The sequence below is a fragment of the Pithys albifrons genome, chromosome 15 (assembly GCF_047495875.1).
Source record: "Pithys albifrons albifrons isolate INPA30051 chromosome 15, PitAlb_v1, whole genome shotgun sequence".
In the NCBI taxonomy this organism is placed as follows: Eukaryota; Metazoa; Chordata; class Aves; order Passeriformes; family Thamnophilidae; genus Pithys; species Pithys albifrons.
In genome coordinates this window covers 2,326,080-2,336,786 of record NC_092472.1, presented here as the reverse complement: position 1 = coordinate 2,336,786, position 10,707 = coordinate 2,326,080, and the positions used below count along the sequence as shown (strand labels likewise).

Genomic DNA, 10,707 nt, shown 5'->3' with positions numbered 1-10,707 from the left:
GAGCAGCGGCCGGCTGGCCGGGCCGGAGCTGGACCAGCCGTCCTTCCTATGGAAACCACACCTACAGGAAAAGGGAGGACCGGGCTGGTACAATGGTGGGGCGGGGTGGGGGCTCGAGGGGCAGCACATGGCGCAGCTGGGAGAGGGGTGTGGAAGTGCCCTCTGCTCCCAACCTGCAGGGACCATCACCTGCCTGCTGTCACCTGCAGAACACACTTGACAGAAGGTGTGGTTCCTGCAGACAGTCTCTGACCCACCCACAAACCTCTCATGCTTCGGGAAGAGGCCTGCAAGAACCAGCCATGGTGGACAATGCTCCTGCATTGACCCAAACCCTTGCTCCCCACATTGCTTCATTTCTGACTTGGATTTGCTCTCATTTTGTCTAAATCCAGAATGCAATCCCTGCTCCTTTTGAGGGCCCACATCACCTTTTCCAGCACACAGCTTTTGATGATGTCACAGCTTCAGTTTCAGCTGGACACACCAAAATGAGCTGATGAATCACTGGGAGCGTGGCCACAACAAACACAGGCAGGAGGGCACGAGGGAAGGAGGGACGCACTGGCAGACACGAGCTGTGTCCTGTCAGGCCTCTCCCATCCCCTGCATCCGTCTGTCCTGGCCAGCCCCTGTCTGGCACACGCTCCATCCCAGCCTGGCTCAGCACTGACTTCCCCAGTGTCATTCCTCACCCAGCTCTGATCCTGCACCACCAAATCCCTTCTTGGCCTTGTTTCAGCACTTTACCCCCAGCTCCCCTTGGAGCAGCCAGCACGAGGCTGCACAGCTGTTCCGCCCATACTGCCACATCTGGCCAGCTGTGCATACATAGGTGGCACAGCCTAAGGTTGTTCCATGTATTCCTCCTAAGCAGGTGCTGCCTGCAGAGCCCCAGTGCCCCCAGCTGGCTTTACTTTGGTCTCCAGGTGGTTGAAGGCATTCAGGACAGGGAGAGTCATGTGGAATTTTACTTGGCCTTTAAGGACTGCAGAGCATCCTCATGGCGTGCTTGGAGTCCCACCAGCCACACCATCTTTGTGGCCCCCACACCATCTTTGTGGCCCCCACATCTCCCAGACAGCCTCCAGCAGCCTTGTGGCTGCCATTCGTGCCCTGTGCCCACCTTGCTCCTCCTCCTGCTTTTCCAGCCTTGCTGGGCACCCCCACCGCCCGTATCACTATCCTCTTCCCATCCCTGCCAGCTCCCCTCACAGCTCAGCTCCCCTCACAGCTCTGATTTTCCCAGCTGAGGCTCCCCATCACCTGCATCCCTGCTCTCATCATTTTCCTTTATTATAGTAGATTTTAAGGAGCAGCAAAACCAACCTCCCCTCAGTGCCACCAGCCCTGGCAGGTTTGTGCCACCGCTCAGCACTCCGGGAGGAAGGGACAGTGCAGGGGGGTGGCAGCAGACCCGGTGCTATTCCTGGGCTCGGCCCCAGCTCCAGGTGACCTTTGCCAAGTCATTTCCCTGCTTTGTGCAGTCGCTTCCTCCCGTGGCGGGCGCAGCCAGCCCTGGGCTCTGCGGAGGGATGCTCCCGGCTCCCGGCGCTGCCGATGGAGCAGCGGATGTCTCCCAGCCCGTGCCCTGCTTTGGGGTGGGGAGGGGTGGGAAGGCTGCTTCCTTCTGGGGGGAGGCTTATCCTTCCACCTCCTTTTTCTATTTTAATGCCTTTCCTTTTCAGGGATGAAGAGGGCCAGAAGAACCACACTGAAACATCACAAGGGAATATTACACCCTGGAAGTGTGGGGATTCCCTGAGGAGCCCTGCATGGTGCATCCTTCTCCCATCGCCTCCCAATCCATCTGCGAAACCTTACTGAGTGCCCTGTGTGCCCTGATGTAGCAGGAGGTGGATCCCCCCAGCACCAGCACCCCTGTGCTGCCCCTGTTTGCTGCCATCCCCACACCCCAGCTGGAGGGAGAATGCCCCTTCAGGCTGCTGCAGCTCCAAACTGCTCCTTTTCCTCCCCAAAGGCAGGGACCAGGTGGGATTTTGAGCATCATTTTTCTCAGCCATCACAGGGGGAAAGGCTGGGGGGAGAAGTCACTGTCACCAACATGAGAGCTGTGCTCAGTCTGGCTGTACAGAAACCAGCACCAGTGACAGGTCTGGGCAGCCCAGGACAGGAACTGGAGTTGCTGCTCCATGATGATAATACTTTAGGAATAAATCCCTGCAGACCAGGCCTGTGCCTCCCAGTCACTGGAACGTTCTCAGCTGGCAGGAAGATGCTGCAGGGCTGCAAAAGCATCGCTGAGCTGCAAACCAGTCGTGGTGTGGAGGGAGATGGACAAAGTCGTGCTGCAAAGAAAAGAGAAAATCAAAACAGGGTCGGGCTGAAACTTGTCAGAAGCACAAGCAGGAAAATAAGATCTGGTGCTAAAAACAACACACATCTCCTCCCATTCCCTGCTCACACCCCAGCAGGTTCCCAACATGCAGGTGCTTCAGGAGCTCCATGGACAATATGGGGCCTATGGACATAAAATTCCCCCCCTAAGGTTCAGGCTGGACCTGAACCTTTTCACTGGAAGCTCAGAAAGAGCATCAGTTGCAATCAATTATTGCAGCACTAATCTTCAGTTCCTGCACGATGCTGTTAGTGCCCAAAGCAGCTGTAAATGCCACTGTCTGGTGTGCAGACCTGGCTCCTCTGGGCTCTCCAGGCTCCTGAGCAGGCTGGGGGGACACCCTGAGCTCCCAGGGGTGCAGAGCTGTGCTGGAGGCACCACACTCACTGTCCATCACATGGCAAAGAGCAGCCCCAGTATGTCATTTCAAGCTCCACTGAACGGCTGGAGGTCTTCAAATTTTGGTGTTTGTGGCTGGTTTGGTGCTTCTGCAAACCACGAGCTGTGCCATAACACAGCAGGGAGCATAGGGCAGTTGAAAATGAGAGGGAAGAGACTTTTTCATATGTAATAATCATCCTCTGCTCTGAGACAGGCTGGGGGAGCTGGGGGGGCTCACCTGGAGAAGAGAAGGCTCTGCGGAGACCTGAGAGCCCCTTCCAGTGCCTAAAGGGGCTCCAGGAGAGCTGGAGAGGGACTGGGGACAAGGGATGGAGGGGCAGCACAGAGAATGGAGGGATAGGACAGGGAGGAATGGCTTCCCACTGCCAGAGGGTGGGGTAGGTGGGATATTGGAAAGCAATTCTTCCCTGGGAGGGTGGGCAGGCCCTGGCACAGGTTGGGCAGAGAAGCTGTGGCTGCCCCATCCCTGGGAGTGTCCAAGGCCACGTTGGGCAGGGCTTGGAGCAACCTGGGCTGGTGGGAGGTGTCCCTGCCCATGGCAGGAAGGCTGGGACTGGATGATCTTTCAGGTCCAACCCAGACCATTCTGTGTTTCCATGACTCTCAAAAACAACATCAAAAAGAGAAGGGTTCAAAACGAGCACCGATAACAATGTACCAAAGTTTGCCCTCATTGGGGTGCTCAGGGCTTATAATATCCTGTGTACTCTTCAGGGAAGCAGGACTTGGGCTCAGCTCTGTTCTAGAGCTACCCATGGGATGGGAAACAGTGTCCAAGGGTCAGGACACAGAGGCCATAGACACAGGATGGACCCTGAGGAGGGATGGGCTCTTCCAGGCTCAGCTCCACCTCAGAGTGGAGGGCAGCTGGAAATCGAGCTGGAGCAAGGAAAGGTGTGGCTGCTTCTCACCAGCTCTGCCCTTGCACCAGGATCATGGGATTTTCCTCAACTGGAACAGGCTCCCCAGGGCAGTGGGAAAACCAGCCCCAAACCTGCCAGAGCTCAAGGATTGTTTGAACAATATTCTCAGGGATAGAGTGGGATTGTTGGGGTGTCTGTGCAAGGCCAGGCACTGAACTAGATTATCCTTATGGGGCCCTTCCAGCTCAGGATAATCTGTGATTGTATGAATTTTCACTCCTTCAAAGACGGGCTTTGCTTCTCTAGAAGTGTCACTCCCTTTTCAGCAGAAAAATAATCCCTCCCTGTGCAATAGGTGTGTGAGGAGCTGAGTGCAGGTGCAGCTGCACAAGGTAGCTCAGAAACTTCCCCATCCTCAGCTGCCTGTGGGAATCTGGGAGGCTCCTGAGAGACCTTTCTCCGGAGGAACGACATGATTCCCCCTCTCATACCAAAGAGCAAATACACAGATCCACAGGAGATGGAGGGACCTTCTCGTAGGGGGCCTGTGCTCTGTAAAATCAGAAGGTGGCACTGGCTAAAAGTGACCTCCACGTGCCACCTGGGTCAGCCTCCGGCAGCCGGGTCTCTTTTGGGCTGAGCTGCTCATCCTTCACCACAGAGAAAGCTCCTCTGTATCTCCTCACAGGCTCCTCCAGCGATGCCTCTTTCTCACCAGCGAGCCCCAAACCAGGCGCGTCCTCCCCGGGGCAGGCGGGACCGGAGAAGCCGCAGCCTCGCGCGGTGCCTGCGCTGTGCAATTGGCTCCCTCCACCACGAGAGCCCACTGCTGCTCCGCGCTGGGCTCCGCTGGGCTGTCCGGCTGGCCCCGGCACCGTCCGAGGGGCAGCGGGGCGCGGAGCCCCCCGAGCAGAGGGGCTGTGACCCCCCGAGCAGAGAGGCTGCGACCCCCTCACCCCAGCGCAGAGGTCCCGGGGGTCTCAGCCCGGCCCCGCAGGGAGGCACCGGGGGATGCTGCAGCTCCCTCCCCTCCATCCTCTGCGGATGCTCTGGGTGCCTCCCTCGGTATTGCACAATTTTCGGGTGCCTCCCTCGGTTTTGCACAATTTTCGGGTGCCTCCCTCAATTTTGCACGATTTTCGGCAACCTTGAGCAGAGTCACCTCCAAGCCCCGCTGTACCCCCACTAAACCCTCCTGGGAGCCTCCTGGCAGGGTTATGAGGGTGCAACACCCTAATTGGAAGGGAAATACAAGGGAGTGCAGGCGGTCCCTGATCAGGACAGAGTTAATAGGTGGTGCAGCAGCTCCCAAAAGCTTCCCGAGGCACAAACCTGGCTCTGAGCAAAGCAAAGTCCCTTCAGTTCCTTGCTCACAGCTTGCCGTGCTCCAGGAGCTGCCCTGCACAGAGGGGACAATAAGGAGAGTTATTGTTGCTCTGTGTTCGTAAAAGGATTATTATTAAGGAGGAAAAGAAAGTTTTAAGTGAAGTAAATTGGAACAGGCTCAGTGTTTGAATAGAGAGGAATAATATTATGGTAATGTCATGCACGGCTTTGCTGCTCACAGACCCTGGTGTTTTATAAAGCCCTGTGCTAAAAAGAGCAATTCTGTGAGCTCAGAGCTGGACAAAGAGAAACCAGGAGAATCTGTAAAAACGATGTTTTATTGTGCAGGAGAAAGCAATGAGCAGCAGAGTTGAGATCTAACCCTTGATGTCCTTCTGGAGGAGAAAGCTGGCAGCATATTGTCACTTGCTTGTATGATTTAATTTGCTATTCTAAGCCTTACAGTAATTTCTTTCCTGTATTCCAAAAGCTCATATCTAAATATCTGTTTGCAAATGAAACACATGGATAAAATCCCGACAGCCAGAACTCCAACACCAGATCTTTGCAGAGACAGTCACACAGAAGGGGCTGCTGGCAGCTGCAGGGCTGCAAGGGCAGGTGTGGGGCCACTGGAGCCCCACCAGCACCCCCAGTTTTATTTGCTTTTAGTCTGACAACCTGAAACACCCGAACAACACACACAGTGGTGGGTTTTCTGTAAGTGATAGATCTGGGCCACGGCACAACCTGACATAAATCAGACCTTTACGAGTCCCCAGAGGCTGCAAATCAATGAGTGCCAGCAATAATTACCCATTTTATCTTTCTCTTTATTAATATTTAGACGGTTTTAATCTTTTCTTTCCAAACACGCTGTTTCCCTGCTGTGGTTGTCCTTCAGTGGGAGCTGCCAGGGAAGCTCCTGATTCTCCAATTAAAGGCTTTGTCTTGATCCCAACTGCTCCCTGATCCGAAATGGCACAACCACAAAAGCTGGGTGACAACTCCTCTGTTTCACCCTGAGTGGGTGGCACTGGAAGTGTCCCTGAGAGCAGTGCAGCCTCTCTGGGGGCCACAGTGTGAATCCTGTGATGGTTGCTGGGGCTTTCTTCAGCTCTCACACCCTTGGTGTAGGTGGCCACAACCTACAGACGGTGTTTGAAGAGGTCATGGAATGGCTGGGCTGGGGAGGGACCTGAAAGAATATCCAGTTCTACCCCCTGCCATGGACAGGGACACCTCCCACCAGCCCAGGTTGCTCCAAGCCCCATCCAACCTGGCCTTGGACACTCCCAGGGATGGGGCAGCCACAGCTTCTCTGCCCAACCTGTGCCAGGGCCTGCCCACCCTCACAGAGAAGGATTTCTTAATTAGGAGAAATCCCAGGAAGGTGATTATCTCTTCAGGGGGTGCTAATTAGGGATGTACACATTACAAACTAAGCCCTGTGTTGACATGCAAAGGTGGGTGGGACTCTGTGATTTTCAATGGAAATGACAGCCCTTATCTCCTGTAACTCAGGCGTGGGAAAGCTGATAACACACTATCACCTCCGGAAAACAAAAGGGAAAACATCAAAACAGAAAACAGCCCCCCCAGAAGGTAATATAAATTATGTTTATTGTAGAGACAAATAGTTTCCAGCAAGTCCAGCTTTAAAGTGAGAAAAGAGCTAGAAATGAGTGAGAGGAGGGCTGTGAGAGGAGGGCTGTGAGAGGAGGGCTGTGAGAGGAGGGCTGTGAGAGGAGGGCTGCTGGAGCACCTGCCTGTCAGAAATAGCCCCAGTGCCTGCAGGAACAGGGAAAGCCCCATTTCTTGCCCAGCTGTGCACAGAGGGATCTGTGCTGGGCATGCAGTGAAGGGTGGACACAGACCTGGCTCTTGTGGGGAATGGAGACTGGGAACTGCATTTTGACTCCTGGGACTGTTCAGCAGCATCAATAATCCTCGTGGGTGATCCCAGAGGCTGTGCTGCCTCCCCAGGGAGTGTCTGCTGAGCCCACACACTGAAGACAGGCCTTGATGTCCAACTTCCAGCAAGTGAGGAGAAACTGAGGCCAAAGAGGTGCCAAAGAGGTGCCTCCAGCAGCAGAAGTTCCCCCAGGGCTGAGCAGGTACCACAGTCTGATACCACCAGGAGCCACACAGGGTTTCACCTCTCCATGTGCTCCCTCTGTGGCACCTCAATGCGCTTCTGCCCAGGGTGATGGAGCCACATCAACATCCACCCCCATGGCTGACTGTGCCAACCCCACCATTGCCCCCTCCCTGGCTGGGATGTGTCTGGCTGCTTCCAACCCCCTGAGTCCCCAGGCCCTGAGCAGAGTGTCCCTTGGCCCAGGGGCAGCAGCCAGGGCTGGGGGCAGTGAGGGTGACCACAGTGAGGGTGACCACAGTGAGGGTGACCTCAGGTCTCCCCATCCCTGTGCACAGAGATGCTGCAGGCTCTGCCCAGAGACACACCCTTCTCCTCTGGTGCCAACACCTCCAGATGTTCAGCCAGCAGTGATGTGTCATTATCGCCTCTCTTGCCTCTGCTGTGTCACCACTCTTCTCTCACCCATCTCCGCTGGAGAAAGGACACACTGTCCCCTCTCACTGGCTCCACCAACACGGGTTCAGGAGCTGTTTGTCCCCAGGGCTGAGCCCACTGCCAGGGCTGCCAGGGGCAGGATGGTGTTTCAGTCTTCTGATGGAGGAAAAGGGGCTGTGGCACAGAGGAAAGAGGGGCTGGAGGCTTCTCTGTGCCACACAAACGGTGTAATGAGGACACTGTGCATGTGGAAACATCTTTCATCAGGAAAACAATTCCACATGACGTAACTTCCAGCTCCTGCCATGGGGCCAAGCAAAGCCCCAGAGCTCCCCAGCTGGGCCAAGGACTGAGCCAGCTCTCCTGGCCACTCCCAGGCAGCGTGGGACGGGTAAAACCAGGGTGAGAAAAGCTAGAACTGACACTCACGCTGTCCCACGTGGGCTGCCCAGCCCTAGAGCCCGGGCTGGGACACAGCTCCTGCCTGAGGACAGCAGCACCTCCTGGGGCTGGTGATGGGTCACTGCAGTGACACTGACCCTCCTGGCCGAGCATTTCTGGGGACAGACACAAGCCTGGGGAGGCACAGCCTCCTCCTGCGGGAACCGGCCGGTCTCGGGATGCGCTGACACCCAGTCACTGCTTCTCCAGTGGGACACCGTCCCCTGAGCCCCGCCCAGGTGGCCCAGAGCTGTCACAGGTACGTGATCTCGATGACATTGGCCTCGTGGTGCTTGCAGGAGCACTGGCAGCTCACTCCAGCCACATCCACACCGGGCAGCTCCCGCTGGCAGGGCTGGGCCGGCAGTTTGCCCTGGGGGTCCAGCTGGCCCCAGCGGGTGAGGTGCACGCCGCTGTCCAGGTCCTGCGGCAGCGGCTCGTGGTACAGGGTGACCTGCACGGTGCGGAGCTGGGGGCCGTAGTGCACCACGAGGATGATGAGCACGGCCAGGAGGACGAAGATCACCACGATCACCGAGATCATGGGCAGCGCGTCCGATTTCCTCGTCATGCTCCTGACCACGGAGACGGGCGTGAAGGCGGCCCCGTCCTGGGGCTCGGGCTGTCTCAGCTGGCTGCCAGGCATGGAGCTGTTCATGGCTCAGTGGGCTCACCTGGGGCAGGGAAACACGAGTGGAAGGGGGGCACCACAGGGCAGAGGCTGTCCCTGTCCTCACCTCCTGCCCTCGAGTCTGCAGCTCCTGCCAGCACTTGCAGCTGCCAGGGAAGGGGATGATCCCGAAAGTGCTTCCTCCCTCAGGCTCATGGCACGGGATAAATTCTGGTGGCTGTATCTGGGGCTGTAGGATGGTTCCCTGGACACTTTCAGACACAGAGGAGATGCCCTGTGTCCCTGTGACCTGGCCATGGGGCTTTTTCTCCTCACTACACTGTGCTCCTGGTGGGGACCCCTCCACGCTCCCCTCTTCACCCCCAGCCCCACGAGGCTAATCCAGCACAAAACCCCACAGGGACCACCCTGGGAGACCCAGCCCCGCGAATCGTCCCTCGCCACGGTGGCAAAACCCCGTGGGAGCCAGCACGGGTGGGAGCAGGGGCAGTGAGGGAGAAGAGGGGCGGAGGGAGGCAGAGCCCTCCCGCCCTCAGGGGTACCTCGGCGTTCCTGCTGCCCGGGAATCATCGTCTCCAGCGGTAGGGCTGGGCAGCGGACGGCAGGACCGGCAGGAACAGCTCCAGGATGGATCTCCGGTGTAGGTGCAGCCGGACTCACCTCGGAAGCTGCCACGTCACGCCTGGGCCCCACACCCGCCCCCACGGGATTCCCGGGGCACACGAGGAAGCGGCTGCTCATCCCGGGGCAGGAGTTGCTCCCGTTCCCAGCCCGGTGCCACATCAGCGCTGCCACCCCCTCCTCTCACCCAGCGCAGGACAAGGGCCCTTTTGTCTGAGGAGGAGCACCCACCCCCTCCAGCTGCGCCCCCGGCGCCAGCGGCAGGAAACCTCCCTCCAGCCGCCGCCTGGGCGAGAAAAGGGGATGTGCTGAAAGGGGGTTAAAAAGCCCCCCTCGGCACGTGAGCTCTTTGCACAGCCCCGGACAGTGGATCCACACAGTGCTCCGGGCTGGAAGGACCCCAGGGTGGATTTTCTCTGCTGGGGGGTCCCACTGCTGCACAGCTCGGCTGTGGCCAAAGCTGGGAGTCCATGGGGAAGCTCTGGATCCTTTGGACCATCAAGTCCAAAGGCTGGGCTGGAGGATTCTGTGATTCTGTGACCTGCTCAGGGTCACAGGCAGGAGCCAGTGCCAGGGCAGGGCTGGCACATCTCTCCCCTTGCACAGGGCCATGCTGCAAGGCTGGCAGGGCTACCTTCTAGGATGTCTTCCAGAGATGCCATCCAGGGTTCCCCTCCAGGGATGCTCTCCAGGAATGCTCTCCAGGGTTACCCTCCAGGGATGCCCACCAGGGTTGCCCTCCAGAGAAGTGCTCCAGGGATGCCCTCTAGGGTTGCCCTCCAGGGTTACTCTCCAGGGATGCCCTCCAGGCTGGTGCATCACCTATGCACACAGGTGGGTACCCTCCCCCTGGCTCAGGGAAGCCACATGTCAGACTCTCTGTCACTGGGAATGACCCTGAGATCATCTCCAAGCAGAAAACATGGATCCCCTGGAGTTTTAGCCAAGGCAAACACATCTCCCCATCCTTCTTTCCAAACACACGGCTGCTCTTACCTGCAGGCTCTCAGCAGACAAGCTGGGGGCAATATTTGAGCTCTGTCCTTCCTGCACGTGGCAAGGGCAGGGTGGGAAATGCCTTTTCCACCATCCAGCCGAGCATCCAGCAGAGATTTAACTGTATGTGAGAGCTGCTGGGAATTTGCACTCATTTCAGGATTCAGTAAAACCTTAATCTACAGCATAATCTCTGAGTGTCACATCTGTGCAAGGGACAGAGTGATGGGGGGAGCTGCTGGCAGCAGGTTTGTCCCAGCAAAGGCTGCTGTGGAGGCCTGGTGGGTTTCGGGGGGGGGGGGGGGGGGTGGGGGCTGGAGGGGTTATAGAACCCACAGAAACCCAGGGAGCTGCCCAGTGCAGAGGGGATCTCTCCCGCAGGCCCTGCCACCATCTCCCAGCTGTGGGAAGGAAGGACATTGCCAGCAGTAGAAGACACCCCTTGATGCACTCCATGCAGTGAAGGAGCAGCTCTGGTGCCCTCAGCTGAGGCTCTGGGATTCTGGGGGGCTGTGGGAGGGGGTTGGACCAG

The 10,707-nt window shown here is 57.5% G+C and overlaps 1 protein-coding gene across 1 annotated transcript; it reads right to left on the bottom strand.

The window, feature by feature from the left end:
* Window positions 1–6,561: 6,561 nt before the first annotated feature.
* On the bottom strand, window positions 6,562–9,376 carry SMIM33 (small integral membrane protein 33). Its single transcript, XM_071570209.1, has 2 exons — window positions 9,101–9,376; window positions 6,562–8,601 (listed from the first exon to the last, which is right to left on the bottom strand). Exon 2 carries the CDS (start codon window positions 8,583–8,585, stop codon window positions 8,181–8,183), a length of 405 nt encoding a protein of 134 aa, XP_071426310.1. The 5' UTR covers window positions 8,586–8,601; window positions 9,101–9,376; the 3' UTR covers window positions 6,562–8,180.
* Between the last annotated feature and the right edge of the window lie 1,331 nt (window positions 9,377–10,707).

Coding starts and splice junctions, on each gene's coding strand:
- SMIM33 (XM_071570209.1), bottom strand. CDS start 8,585: ATGAACAGCTCCATGCCTGGCAGCCAGCTGAGACAGCCCGAGCCCCAG.